Source organism: Filicampus tigris, chromosome 14 (genome assembly GCF_054856515.1).
Source record: "Filicampus tigris isolate MCC_2025a chromosome 14, RoL_Ftig_1.0, whole genome shotgun sequence".
In the NCBI taxonomy this organism is placed as follows: Eukaryota; Metazoa; Chordata; class Actinopteri; order Syngnathiformes; family Syngnathidae; genus Filicampus; species Filicampus tigris.
Genome location: NC_141230.1, coordinates 8,642,694 through 8,658,384, shown reverse-complemented (window position 1 = coordinate 8,658,384; position 15,691 = coordinate 8,642,694). Strand labels below are relative to the sequence as shown.

Here is a 15,691-nt window from a genome sequence, read left to right as displayed (position 1 = left end):
GATTGGAACTATGAAAGTATGTCGCAACTCTGAGCATTTTACTCTGTTCAAGTCACAATAATAATCTCCCAAATCCTGGAGTGGCTCAAACTTCATGAAAAGTGTAATGACAGTACATGATCAGAAGATGGTGGTGTGCGTCTAGTAATGTATAGGCAACAGGTTGCGCGACTCACGTTTTAAAATGTTTGAGCATAGTTTTCGCATTTGCATACGTACGCTCGCTATGGAATGTTGTAAAACACAACAACACCAATTAAAAGTGTAAAAGATACACTTTATGCAATATGAAGCGTTTTTAATGTGATTAGGAAGTGCTGTCAGTGAATTATATGGTTTTATTTTTAAAAGCGTTGCAAATTAATAATCACGTGACGAGGTGCCTTTTGAACCCTCACACTGCGTGTCACGGAGTGGGTTTATTAAGGCAACCCTTTCGGAAGGCGGGGGTGGGGGCTATGAATAGGAAACCTATGCTACGTCCGTCCATAATAAAAGCCTGTCAACTCAATCGGAGTAGTCGTTGCTCTGAAACATAGTCCCTGCGAATCCCTTGCGTCTAGTTGGTGGAAATCCCCACGTGGTTCCCACTTCTCTATATAGAAAAAGAAAAGAAAAAAGAAAAAAAAACTTTGGAATTGCGGAACCCTTGTTGCGTTGATTGTAGAGGGGGAAAGGGGTCTCAGTCAGGAGCATCTCGCAAGACAAAACCTAGCCGGTCATCTACAGCAACGCACTGGGACAAGGTACGGGCGCGCAATCCGGGCAGCCACCGAACTTTCTTTCACAACCAGGACTGGTTCCGAAGAAGATGAGTTCCTGCGTATGAATGAAAAAGAGCGGACTGCACACAACTGGCCATGTACAGAGGTTTTACTTACATTTTGACTAGATCACTGAACGTTTTGTTTAACGTTTCTTTTACCTGCGAGCAAACTCAAGACTCATTGTTGGACCAACACGCCGAAAGCTTAATGAGTGGAGTTAATAACCTCGCAAGTTAGGCAGCACTTGGAGGCTTGGAACTTTTTCATTAAGTTTTGGACTCAGCTGTTGTGCTCTCATGCACGGAAGTTGCCGATTTTTTTTTTTTAATTAACTTTACTGCGACTATTTAGTTGAATTTTTTTTCTCTTCCGTGGACTGGAGTTTAATTTGTGAAAATGACTTCAGCCACTGCGGTGTTGTTAATTGCGTGCGCTTTCTCGGTGCGCTGCAGCTCAGTGCCAGAGACTCCGAGTTCGCCCGCGGAGTCGTGCGCGTCGTGCGGCTTCAGGGCACCGGATCAGTCTGAACGCGTGAACGCAGACTTCTTGGAGGCGGTCAAGAGACACATACTGAACAGGTTGCAGATGAGGGAGCGACCCAACATCACCCATCCCATCCCAAAAGCTGCGATGGTGACAGCGCTGAGGAGGCTGCACGCCGGTAAAGTGCGAGAAGACGGTCGAGTGGAGATCCCCAGTTTTGACGGACACGCGTCCTTCAGCAACGAGGTTCACACTGAGACCTCGGAGATTATCAGCTTCGCAGAAACGGGTAGGCTTCTAATAAACAATTCGTCACTATACCTGGATGAACTTTATTCACCTTCTAGCAGTAATTGGCAGCGCATGAAATTCACCTATTTGTTTTTAAATACACAAGCAACAGGTAGTGATACAAATAATGGCAAACATTTTCTTTTTCAATGAAAAATGTAATGGGAATATTCAGAAATGAATAGTGTATAATTTAATTTTAGTTTATTAATTTATTCAGGCATTTTCACAACAAGCCAATTACTCGCAAATCATATACATGTTTTCTGAAGGGGAAATGGACAGAAGCATGTAGTAATCACGCCTAATTTAAATATATTTTAGATATCATTTGGTATCTATCTATCTATCTATCTATCTATCTATCTATCTATCTATCTATCTATCTATCTATCTATCTATCTATCTATCTATCTATCTATCTATCTATCTCTCTCTCTTTCTCTTTCTCTCTCTCTCTCTCTCCATCCATCCATCCATCCATCTATCCATCTATCTATCTATCTATCAATCTATCTATCTATCTACCTAATCTATTCATACAGTTGTGATCATGTTTGCATACCCTGGCAGAATTTGTCAAATGTCCTTTAAAGAAAACATAACTGATCAGTCAAAACACATTTATTTCAAATGAATTACAATGTAAGGCATTTCAAAGTAGCAAAACCATTAAACAAATCTTATGGCAATAATAATAATAATAATAATGACATGGGGGCGGCACGGTGGTCGGCTGGTTAGCACGTCCGCCTCACGGTGCAGAGGTCGTGGGTTCGATCCCGGCTCGGGCCTCCCTGTGTGGAGTTTGCTCTGTGCTTGCGTGGGTTTCCTCTGGGTACTCCGATTTCCTCCCACATTCCAAAAATCATGCATGGTGGGTTAAGTGGACACTCTAAATTGCCCTTAGGTGTGATTGTGAGTGCGAATGTTTGTTTGCCTCTGTGTGCCCTGCGATTGGCTGGCAACCAGTTCAGGGTGTACCCCGCCTACTGCCCGAAGACAGCTGGGATTGGCTCCAGCACGCCCGCGACCCTTGTGGGGATAAGCGGATTCGATATAATGGATGGATGGATGGATAATGACATGGCCCCTGGTATATTAAAGCATGAAAAACTATGATCATATCTATCTATCTATCTATCTATCTATCTATCTATCTATCTATCTATCTATCTATCTATCTATCTATCTATCTATCTATCTATCTATCTATCCATCTATCCGTCCATCCATCCATCCATCCATCCATCCATCCATCCATCTAGCTATCTATCCTTCTATCTATCCATCTGTGTATACAAATTCCAAGTCGCTTGTTTGCATATTTGTTCCTGTATCGTTTTTAAATTGTCCAAAGAGAACACCCTTATCTCCCTTTGCACACACACAGTTGGTCCAGGCACACACACACGTGCACGCACGCACACACGCACAAGCGTACACCCACGCGCACACACATACATGCACACACGCAGTGGGTGCTCCGCAATTTTCTGCACTTGACCAAAATCCCATAATAATAATAATAAAACTTTGCAACACCAGAAACGTCTTTCATGAATGCAAAATGTTATTTTAACTTGAGTAAACATGCACTTAGGTACACTAAAACCACAATGGCATTAAGACAGGCACACTCACCATGCCTGCGTTTTCTTATTGGCCCAGCCGTTCCAATTTGCCTGAAAGGGCTGCTGTCATGGAATGGGAATGATCTGAGCACCCTCATGACAAGGGAACAAAAGCCAGGCAATTATTAGAGCTCCATGTGTTCCTGCTGAACTCTACGTGTCGACGATAAGGGAAGAAAAGTGAGAAAACAAAAGAAATTGCGCAGAATAATGCATGTGACATTTGAGTCATTGTAAGCGGATGGGGTGAGTGTGGGTGGAGGGGTGTAGTTGTGGTGATGCTGGAGGGAGAGGGCGGGGGTGATATTGTCTGTGTGCCCATAATGCAGTGTTGTAAAGCATGTTTTTGTCATTCTAAATGTCCAACGGGCTCCTTTGCTTCTTCTTCTATTTCTGTTTTTTTTTTTCTTTCTGTTTGGCTCTATTCTTCCTCACACCTTTGAGCTTTTGTGCGGTATTGTACGACGGAGCTGGCTTGGGTCCCTGCTCCCCGGTCCCCGTTTGCCTCCTAGCCAGCTGGCTCAAGACCCACAGATCACATACTGCCAGCTGGGGCAGGGCTCAGAGGCAAGGTCTCTCGAAAGCCAGGCAAACTTGCATCGGGGAGGCTCAATTGTTGTTGTTCTTTCCAGTTTGACACAAGGCAGGTTGAGAAGTGAAGTATGGCGATCCACAAAAGGAACGTCGACGATGATGATTATGATACTGTGTTTTGTGGTGCAATGGTGGTTCATATCTGTTCAACTTATCCTCTGGTTTAAATTTGGTCTAGTCAAAGTAAGAGGTGCGTCATTTTGCTGTGTCAGGTGAGCAAGAAGAGGCCAGTTTGTGTTCGTCGATAGGGTATAATTCGTTTTTCTCAGTTGCTACGGTACATTTGTCAGATCAGAATTGAAATTTGCAAAACACTGAATGCACTTCTCAACAAAGTTCATACAAAAAGCAAAAGATCACGGTTCACCTGCAAAAGCCGTTTACCTTCTCGAAATTCTTAATACATCCCTCCGAAGTAAATATTTGCATCACTGAACATGTCAGTATTGTATCAGTCAATATAACAGCGTACACTGGACCGATGTTCTGATATTAACTACGACTAAAGTTTTCATGGCAATTATTCTAAATTGTCGGTTGCACCTTGGTGCATGTGGAAGATTGATTGCAAGAGACTGGGCAAGATTCAAATGTCACTATTACTGTTTGCAATATAATTTGTGGTCAAACCGTGTCATTGTGATACAGAAAGAAGACAAAACTGCAGAGCACAAAGAAAAAATCTAACCCCAAAAAAGTTTAAATGTGACCATGGGACAATCTTCGTAGGGAAAAATGTAGATACAATAATGTAGGAATTAGAGAGCAGTCTTCCTACTTCCTTTGGGCTACAAAGTCTCATCCACATCAGAACATTTATCATCACTTTCTCTGAGCTGTTTCAGAAAACTGATTGATCATTGGTTGATCTAATGCATCACACATTTGCCCTTCGTGAAAAAATGTCCAGATTGGACTTTTCGAATGAAAATTTAAAGAAATATGTTTGACGTATGACAAGAAAAAATTCAATTCTGCTGTAAGAAATGTATCAATGCAATAATAGAGAGGAGGTCCTTGTTTTCTTCTAATTGCTGTCTATAAAAGTGAACATCAGTGAGAGGATGCTTCATTGTGGGAGGTGATTTACTACCACAACACTGAGGTAACAGGTGGGCAGGTTCACTCCAGGACAACGCTCTTTCATGTGGGAATTGTCTCTCATGGCGCCCTCGGACCTACCCCAGACATTTTCCAGAGTCATGACCTTTCACTGTACTTTATGATCCGAGACATAATTCACAGAGATCCTTCAAATGCATCTCCAGTTTACTTCAACCATAGCAGTGTAGATCCAGAGTTTTGACCAAAAGTTTTACATTTCAAAACTGGCCCACCAACTTCATCATCTATCCCCCCCCCCCCCCCTTCCCCCGCCCCCACGCTGAATTCAAAGTGCTGAGGAATCATGCCTGAACAGTGGCAGCGATATGCGCACACGCCTCGGCTCATGTTTATAACGACCGCGCCGTGGCCACACCCTCGTCTTTTTTGCGACGTGCCGCCGTGTCTAGCGGCCTTGAGTAATGAGTTGCTTCTCTGCCAGCTCGACTGCTTCCATGGCCCCTTACCTCACCTGCGCCACAGAGGCTTGTGGTGCAGGTAAGGACAAGCTGAAGCAGCCCATTATCCACGCAAGCCCACCCAGGTGTCCTAACTGCTGATATTCACGAGCAACCTCACTCTGCTGGGTCAGGCAAGACGTGTCAGGGCCAGTTCAAAACGCTCTGAAATAATGGATGAAAAGAAAAATCCTCAAAGGGACCGTTCGTGGCAAAAAGATAATTTGCTTTGTACATTCGCTGTGTGCTTTTAACACAGAAATGACAGAATAGACTGCAGGTATAGAGTCCTCTGAAAATTATTTTCTGGACCAAAGTAAGGCCTTTACATTCAAAATAAGTTCTTTCATGTAAGTAAAACTTAGGTTTAATTGTTGATTTTGATGATCTCTGAGTTACAATCAGTATTCTTTCCAGTGCAATTTTTTTTTAGTACAGTGTCTGCAAATTGTTCATACATTTGTCTGATTTTGTGGTAGCTTTCCTTACTAAATTTGGACAAGCTAAGGCGACCTTTAGTTGCCGTTTCGCTGCCTAACTGACAAAACTGAGCAATATAAAACAATGCAATTCCTGTTTATACGCTCATGATCCTGGAGATCAGTTATGTCCGTGATTATGTTCCACAATCTAAATAATGAATGAAGCACATTTGATTCAGGACAGATCAAAAACCTCCAAAATAAAGCCATACTTGTCAAGCTGAAATGGAGCACTTCTATTTCTTAGAAACCAACTGAGTCTCTGGACCGTTAATCATGCTGTCACTGTATTCTTTTTTTTTTCTTTGAAAGCTCCCCCAGTTCTAAGGCTTTATACGCTTGGCGTTGTCGAGGCAAGTACCATGCACGGTGCTGCGGGAAGCTTCCCGACAGCCATCACTAATAAAAGCTGTCGTTAAACCGAGCATTTTACCCGAGCATGTACTCACTGTGCACTCGATAGCTCAGCATCGGGAGGCCCGATACAGTATGTGATGTATTGCTTTACATGGCGGTGCTTGGGTTCACGGTTGGATGGAATTGTGTGCATGTACTGTACGGTGGTTGCGCTTGAGCTGGTCTGAACAAGTCCGTGTGTGAATGCAAAGCTGTGGTTTACAGGAGGAAGAGGCGTGAGGCGCCTTCAAGAGAGGGCCATCTTTGGTGGCCACATGTTGACACTGACAAACACTAATCAGTCTGCAAACAAAGTAATTTAGCCACTTTTAGGCCACTGCTCTGCTTGAGAACTTGTGCCAAGTTTCCTGAAATAGAAACCTTTCAAGATGGCTTTCGGTAAATTGGAAGACATAATTGAGCTCTCATTGGCAGTATTTTTTTTTTTCTCTCTCCGCTAAGCCCACCGTCACCTTTAGACTTCTGGAATCTCTTCTTTGTGCCCTTTTAGAAAGTGGCTAGTGTCATGTAAATGGCTTTTATTTTTTAGCCCATCATGCATTTTGCTGGAAAGCCACGTGTTTCAATGCTGGGCTGCTGCGCGGCTGTCTCCCAGTGCCTCACAGGGGGCTTTGTGCTGTCACTCTTAGGGTACTTGTACTGGAAGGAGGAGGGAATGGGTGGGGTTCAGTGGGGTGCTAACAGTGAACTCAATGAACCCCCCAGGGGTCTTGGCCGTGTCCACCATCCTAACACCTTTTCGCTTACATCCTCGCTCTTTCATGTTGTCTTCCTCTGCTCAGATCTCTTCCATCCTTGCTCTTTGGCCCTGTCACTTACAAATTGGGGCCTCACTTACCCGATTGACCAGGATTCTTACTACATGTATGCCCATTTTTTGGGGGGGTATTTGTTTTAACTGTAGCTTTTATGTACTTGTTCATTTATTCTTGCTGTAAAGTGCCTTTGAGTGTTTTGAAAAGCGCTTAAAAAAAAAAAAAAATAATAATAATAATAATAATGATGATGATTATTATTATTATTATTAAAAGATGAAAATGGCATTCAACAAAAAATAATCAGACCTATGAGACAATTTGTTTGCACAAATTGCACAACTGTAGGAAATCTTACCTTGATCATTCATGTAAATGAGCCATGTCGATCAATGCTACAGTATATGAAGATTGAATCATGGCGGCCAGGGAAAAAAACAACAAGAAACGCAATTTCTCAGAGACCGAAATTGAGGCGCTAATCTGCGAGGAGATAGCAAGGAAGGGCATATTGTTTGGTGGCAGCGGTAGCGGCACAACAATCAAAAGAAAATGCAGTGAGTGGCAGGAGGTCACTGCTGAGGTGACTGCAATTGGTTCGATGTGGAGGACGGCGGGAGACATGGTTTTTTTTTTTTGTTCAAAGTGGTCTGTCTTGAAAGTACATGCCCCCAGAAAAAAGAATCAACAGAGTTTTGCTATCGCTGGTGGGGGCAAAGGCACACCCTGGCTCGACATGGGGATACTGCCGAGTGTCGGCAGTTCAGCACAAATATCCAGAGACTTGCCAGCCATCATCACAAGCCAGGAAATCTTTGCGGTCCCTGAATGCTCCCTCCTATTTCTTGCAACTCTTCCATCTATAACGTCTTGTAGAATGTCACAGAATGTACAGGATATGCTTACATGGCAATCAGAGTGATTGATTCACACCATGGCATTATGATCATGTCAATCAGCTCCATAGCAATCAATCAAAGCACATGACTTATCTATCCCCAAGGAGAAATCAAAAAGGCATGAGATAGATTTTTAAATCTAGAAAGGTAACTTGTGACACAGAAAACTCTAGACTAAGTACTAAATACTAGCTTATTTATGAATCTGAATGAAAAATATAATATCAATTCATTTATCAACTGTAACACCAGCTATGTAGTCTACAGACTTGAATGTCCTTGTGGCCGCTTCTACATAGGTAGAACTAAACGCAAATTCAAATCCCGACTTGCGGAGCACAAACAAGCCCTAAGGACCGGTAACCCTCTATGCCCTATGGCACTGCACTATAAACACTCAAACCATTGCAGTACAACTTTGAAAGCCTATGGTATTGAACATATTAAAAAGACTACTTCAGAGGGAATCTTATTGGATTCATACATTAAGAGCCACAGAGTTTCCTGGTCTCAATGGCGAACTGGATTTTATCCCTTTCCTTTAAGGTCTTTTTTGTAAAGAGGATATTGTTAATAATTGTATATACTAATTGTTAATTGTGATTGATTTTTAGTAGCTACTTTTGGAATGTTGCCGATTGGATGCTTTGCACCAGCTGACTGCATGGGCCCAGCCCACAGAGATCATGTGACCTACTAGTGTAAAAGCAGTACCATGCTAGTCCACTCCACACCAACTGGCCATGTTAAAATAAAGGCTTTTTAATCCAAAATACTTTGAGTGCCTCAGTTTCCAGTTTTTGAAGTCCTGCATTGATCCCTCGACTGAAGAGCACCAAAGAGACAGTTTTGAGAAAACTCAAAACATCCGAGAAGCACTCCTATATGCATTGATTGCTTAAAGACTGACACAATTCGCCAACCTAAAATCGTTCACAAAGTGCAAAATCGAATCTATGAGAGACATCATTATACAATCTGACTTCAATTCACTACCTCACTAACTGCGTCACCCAATTCCCCAGTTTCCTAAAGTTGCATACGCATGAGTCAGTATTTCTGCACTGATGCACATACAGTTCTCATACTTTGCCTGGGAAGTTGCGTACTCATCTTTCAGGTCCAGTTTTGTGTGCACCCAACATTAATAAGTGAATCTCTTTGTCCTTTGGCCAAATTGGCTTGACTCAAGAACTGTGCTTAGTGCTCCACACTGGGACCAAATTGGTCTTATTTGTGACCATTTTTTTTCCAATTTCACATTTCAAATTTCAACTACCGGTAGTCACATTGGCACGACTGCATGTTTTTATGCTCCCTCTAACACAGTCTCACAATATATGACATAGTGGGTGAATGTTGCCCTCTTTTTTCACAATGTCCTCCACTGCGCCGTCTCGTTATTATGAATGGCCAACGGCCGGAACGAGTACGTGCGGCTGCGAGCGACCTCCTTGGCTCGCTCCGGGAACTCTGTGTGTGGAGGGCCCCCGACGATACTTCGGGGATCCGTGGCTCATTTGGGAGTTTGACAGCAAAAGAAAACAAACTTGTGTCATTAAGTTAGGTATGCGAGATTATGGCAAAAATAATAATTGTGTATATTTAAAATCTATCAAGTCTGATTAATTGTCCAGCCCGTGCATTGAAATTGTAAATGTTTTCTTCTGAATTGCGGTCTGTTATTCATCCAGTGTGTCTGCATTACTAAATGAAATGTGGCCTCTGTCGCACGCACAGACACACATACACACACACACACACACGATATTTAAAGGATATATACTGAATACTGTAAATAGGGTAAGGCAAGGCAGCTTTACTTATATACTCAACTCGATGCACTTATATACTTATATAGAAATAGGATAAATAGGCCTTATATCAGTGACTTCCTGGTGAATTGGTTGTCACCTTGTCTGGAGATAACCAAGACATCATCCTGGTGAGTGCGCAAGCAATATTCTTTTCGAGGCCCTTAAGCACATCTAGTCATCGGCATGTACATGCTGTATATGCCCCCCCCCCCAAAAAAAAAAAAGTTGGTTGCTGGCTAGATTTGTATACATACTGCAATATCTGCATGGGTTACCACTCGACTCCCAACCCGAGGGTCGTAGTTTGGATCCTCTGCTCTTGTGAGCATGTCGCAGTGTCGGTAAAAGCAAGATATTGGACCCCCACAGACTCTCCTGATGCTGTGTCACCAGTTGGTGAATGAAAAGACCGTCTTAGCGTTAAAGACCATTGAGTATCTCAGAAGTTGAAGAGCACTATACAAGTAAAAGCCCATTTACCATACTAGTCATGTTTATTCATCTTGATTAATAATGATTAATTCATGGTAGTATTAGTTTAAAAAAATCTTGAGGCTTTTTTACTCAATTTTAATGAGTTATTTAGTTGTGGAATGTAATAAAATGTGAGGTAAGCTTTACTCAATGTATGTAATAATTTCATAGCTTTTGAATTAAGGTATGCTTTACCTAACCATATGATTTAAATTTGCCTAATTAAAATGGCTGCTAATTGTTACCCTACATTTATTGGGTAGATTCTATAGGATTTTTTTTTTTACATAGTGTCCATGATTTAAGAGGATTCTGTGGGTGTTCATACGCTCTATTAACTCATTCACTGCCAGACATTTCCAGACACGCTTTTACCCTGACGTTTGAACAAATTTGAGAAAAAATATAAATACGTTCCTGGGATTGAATGGCTGGACAGAAAAAAGACAAATAAATTCATCAATGGCAGCGAATGCATTAAAGACTCCCATTATAATGTAAGAAGTTTTGATTCCCTTTTTTCGAAATGAACATTTATCAAAAATGTTTATACAGTATAAAAGAAATTATACTTGGATTTCATATGTCAGTATTGTTTCCATGATGAGCAAAACTAAGAGGATAACCAAAAGAAAGATCTGCGCCAACAACAACAAAAAATCAGAATCCAGGACTTGAGCTTGTGATAGGGTACAAATCTCCAATTCAGTACAAATTGTTACAACACAGCCTCGCCTTTCGCGAGATCCAAACCACCACGTGGAGAGTGCAAATCCACAACTAATGGACGGCATCACATTAAAAATACATTTTTCCCCCTATAGTTTGAGTTTACCACCCCATACTCTTTCAACACATTCTAGACACAAAAACATAAAAGACATTTCCAAGTACATGCATTTTCCAGCGACTACCTTGTGTGCGACTAATTAGGTTCGAGCAGAATCTGTAAAATGATGATATGTAAATGTATTTATATTCATGCTTACAGTAAATATCTATATAGGTTTATTTTGTTTATATTTTGTTATCCACACACACGCACATGTATATATATACAGCGCGTGCATACAGTATCATTTATATTTATCTTGCCAGTGCAATACAACATTTGAATAAAGATGATGATGATATAATCACCTGTGCAAAAAAAGAAAATTGTATGCTAATGAGCTCACTGCAAAATCAAATTCAATACAAATAATGTGCAGAAGGCTTCACGGACGCATTTGACGTTGGCGTTGTTTGGACCACAATATAGTGAGCGATGACTACATTAATGACAAACATATGAAAACCATTTTTTTCAATTCATTTAGCCAGTGCCATGTTCTCCGCCTTTGTACTGATGATGTTTTTTTTTTGTGTGTGTCCCCCGCAGATGAGTACACATCCTCAAAGTCCAGTCTTTACTTCCTCATCTCCAATGAAGGCAACCAGAACCTGTATGTGTCACAGGCAAACTTGTGGCTCTTCTTCCGGGTGTTGCCGGCCGGTCCCGAGAAAGGCCTCCGAAGGAAGGTGACAGTCAAGGTCCACTACCAGGAAGCCGGAGCTGTCGGCGGTGTAGAAGGAGTGTCAGGAGGAGGCGGTGTAGGGGTCACGGGGCGCTGGGCCCAGGTGGAGAAGCGAGTTGAGCTGAAACGCAGCGGTTGGCATACTTTCCCCCTCTTAGAGGCAGTGCGGGCCGTGTTTGGCAAAGGCAGCCGTCGACAGGACCTGGAAGTCCACTGTGAGGGATGCGAGGCGGCCGGAGTGGCTCCGGTGCTGGTGGACCCGGGCGACCCGTCCCACCGGCCGTTCCTGGTGGTGCGTGCCAGACAAGTGGACGGAAAGCACCGCATTCGCAAGCGGGGGCTGGAGTGTGACGGCACCAGCGGGGGTCTATGCTGCCGGCAGCAGTTTTACATCGACTTCCGTCTTATTGGCTGGAACGACTGGATCATCGCACCCGCGGGCTATTACGGCAACTACTGCGAGGGCAGTTGCCCGGCTTACATGCCCGGCGTGCTCGGATCGGCTTCATCCTTCCACACGGCAGTAGTCAACCAGTACCGCATGAGGGGAATCAGCCCAGGTTCGGTCAACTCCTGCTGCATCCCCACCAAACTCAGTACTATGTCTATGCTCTACTTTGATGATGAGTACAACATCGTCAAGAGAGATGTGCCCAACATGATTGTGGAAGAGTGCGGCTGTGCTTGAGTCCACTCTGGCCCTCAATTCCTCTTTGAACGATCAGCAAGGCCCTTTGTACAGTGTACATATACAGTACAAGAAATCCATTGCTACTGTATGTGCAGGCGAGACACACTGTAGTATAATCTAGTATCAAAATGTGCGGAGGTTTGGGCGCACATGTTCATATGAGTGTATGTATTTATCGGACTGAGTGAAACGCCTGCTGTCCGAGTTTGACCTCGACGGCATTGGGAGGAGAAGGGAATGAAGATCACCAAATGGTACTATTGCTCGACTTGGCCAATTTTTTTTCATTCCGATATATTGGCCGAGCAACACCAGCCGAAAGAAGATAAGAAGCATTTAAGGAAAGTGACATGAGCAGCATTGTCCCCAGTCTCCCCGACCTGTTCCTCAGGCCCCCTAAGTACTTTAAGCACATGGACTTTTTTTTTTTTTTTTTCCTTTGTTTTTTTTTTTTTTTTCAAAGCACTGACAGTTCATCAGCTTACACAATTCAGAACACAAGCACTTCACTAGAATGGCGACAGACACAGTCTGACTGTCCTCTGGTGGAATTAGACCAGCAGCGCTTAATGCCTCACAGGATTATTCCCTCTGCACTGCGGCGGCGAAAGAAAGTCCTCCACAGAGCTGCTGTCGTTATTTCGACTGTTAATTGCAGGCCTCGAACCTCAGCTTCCTGCCTATCGAGAGTGCTGCAGGCCCTGTAACCATGAGATGACCCGGACAAGGCAGATCTGAGAAGCGCACTTGACTCGTGCACCGGGACAGAACTCGTTCCCTCTGCCCGTGAATGCTTTGTAGTCACAGAGACACGAGTTTTGCTGGGTCGCCACAGTGCAAGCGCAGCACTTGGAGAAACTGAAATGCACACCCTGATTAGCACTTGTATAAAGAATTGCCTTCCAAGGGGTACTGAGTGTCCTGTCATATCACTAAATAAGTGCCACATGAGCTATGCAATGTATAGTAAACTATACCCATACTACAACACGTCCCGTTAGACTGAACGCTCTTTCTCCGAACATTTCTCTCGTCCCTCGTGTTTGCTTTCTCACTCTTTCCCTCTTCAGTCCTCGACTCTTAATCAATACTTGAAATGTAATCTTTCGCATCCTTTCTAAGGCGAATGATTGTTGTGATGTTTGCACTGAAAAGTTGCAGGATTAGTGAAACAAAAACTGCCATTGAAAAGTTATTTTTATAGTAGGTAAAGAAACTGAATTTTGTGTCAGAGGTATTTTACATAACTAATGGAACCAAAGAGGCCATGATATTAGCTATTGTACCAAGAGGGCATGGTCATTGAGTGTACGATACTGTTTTGATCATTTGCAAAAGGCTTACTTGTATCAGGGTACAATAAATGATTCTCTTTGTCAATACGCAACACTTTCCACCTTTAGTTCTATTTTTTGTTTCAGTTTTCTATTTAATAAAACACTATTTTAGTTGCTGTTTAAGAATTATCTAGCCAAATAAATGATGTTCTGTACAGTTTATGTAAAATAAAATGTTTTCTTAAAATATTTTGTAACTGTAAAACTGACTCTTCGTGTCTTGTGTTTTTTTTGTTTGTTTTTTTTTTTCTCGGGAAAACAGGTTAGTCTGGAAGTTGAATCCGTCAGAGCCCAAAATAACTTTCCGAGGAAAGGTGTTTTGGGCTTATCCTATCCCACCCAACTTAAAAGGAGTGGCTGAGGGAGTTGGGAACTACAAGAAAAACACATGCTTCACACTTTAGCCTGTGTCTATACTGGTTGCAACACATGACTTGCCGCCATCTGTCAGGACTGATTACCTCCCGTTAGCAAGAGCGGTAATTACAACTATGATTAAGGGTTTCAGTGTCAAGTATATTATCAGCCAGCACACAGATTCACATTCCTCCTTGATTCCAATTTATATGCAGTGTGCACACACTAATGCCATTTCAATGCCATGTAATTTAGTGAGGTGATTCTCACTATGTCTTGGTCAAATCCCTGCAATGGATTTACATGCAACGTTTCTGTTTCACAAGGTAGGTTTACCATTGCAAAAATGCTGGGTTTCATGTGTCAACATCTGACTTTGGCAACACCTAACAACAGCTGGATTATGTGTAGTGTTTTGGTTCCCTCTAAACAAGCGTGTGTCCCAATCATCTGATAAATGCTTAAAATGGATCTATCAGGATCTGCTGATGAGTGCAGCGAGATTTGTTTGGCTGTAGGGCAAATAGCGCATGAGGGAGGGATCAGTGTAACTAAATACCACTTACTGGTTGCATACATGACTCACCAGGAGAAGCGGCAGAAAATCAAAGGGGAGAAAGCAAATAAAATATTAGAAAAAAAAAAAACTATTAGAAATGAAAGTATTTTTATTTTTTTGAACGAATCAATGCTATGCAGTTGGTGTGTAGCATGGATGGATAGATGTCATGTTCCACAGCAAGATCTCCACAGCTGAATTGTCGCGAAATAAGATGACAGTGGCTACGTTTACATGGACAACATTTCTTCAACTCAAACATATTTTTTTTTTCCAGAATACATTCTATGCAGGCCCACTAGTTGAAACACGACATTGTGATTTATATTGCGTTTGTGGAATATGAGTTAAGCAGTAAAATCCATCAGTTTTTGTCCATCTCAGGGGCGTCCATTTTGTCACTTCTGTCGACTGAAAATGACATCACAACTGCTCAGGGCTCAAGTAGCAACCAATCATGGCTCACCTGTTTTCTGAAGCTGAGCCGTGAATGGTCATTGCCTGAGCCCTGAACCCTGTGATGTCATTTTCAGTCGACAGAAGTGACACAATGGCCGCACCCAGAGATGGCTAAAAACGGGTGGATTAACTCTTATTCCACAAACGCAATATTAATCAGAATGTCGTGTTTATAGACTAGTGGGCCTGCATAGAACATGTTCTTGAAAAAAATATGTTTGGGTTGACTTCCACTTTAATCAGAGTTCGGATTAAAATTATGATCAGACACACCGTTTTCATGGACACTAAAGTTATTGATTATTGAGTATTGCATGCATCACACTTTCAATGGGACGAAATTATTTTGACATGCGCGGATTGACCTAATATAGCAGAAATAAAAGTAAAAGAAGAAGCCACCATGTCACCAAGACGTTACTCCATCCATTTCTACTTTAAACATTAGCATTATTTCGCATATTTTTCCTGTTTGTGATGTTACGTTGAATGAGCACTTGCTAACGGAGCTTTAAATGTTCCAGTCAAGTCTTTCGCTCGATGCTTCTACTTGCTTCCGGGTATAACAGAAACGCAGCGAGTATAGTGACGTTGGA

General features: G+C 42.4%; 1 protein-coding gene across 1 annotated transcript; it reads left to right on the top strand.

The window, feature by feature from the left end:
* Positions 1-520: 520 nt before the first annotated feature.
* Positions 521-13,929, top strand: inhbb (inhibin subunit beta B). The gene is made up of 2 exons (XM_086052446.1): positions 521-1,539; positions 11,557-13,929. Exons 1-2 carry the CDS (start codon positions 1,164-1,166, stop codon positions 12,378-12,380), a joined length of 1,200 nt encoding a protein of 399 aa, XP_085908572.1. The 5' UTR covers positions 521-1,163; the 3' UTR covers positions 12,381-13,929.
* Positions 13,930-15,691: the final 1,762 nt, after the last annotated feature.

Bases quoted from the DNA above. Each gene is read 5' to 3' on its own strand.
- inhbb (XM_086052446.1), top strand. From the start codon at position 1,164: ATGACTTCAGCCACTGCGGTGTTGTTAATTGCGTGCGCTTTCTCGGTG. The intron at 1,540-11,556 runs GTAGGCTTCTAA...TGTCCCCCGCAG, and splicing joins TATCAGCTTCGCAGAAACGG to ATGAGTACACATCCTCAAAG.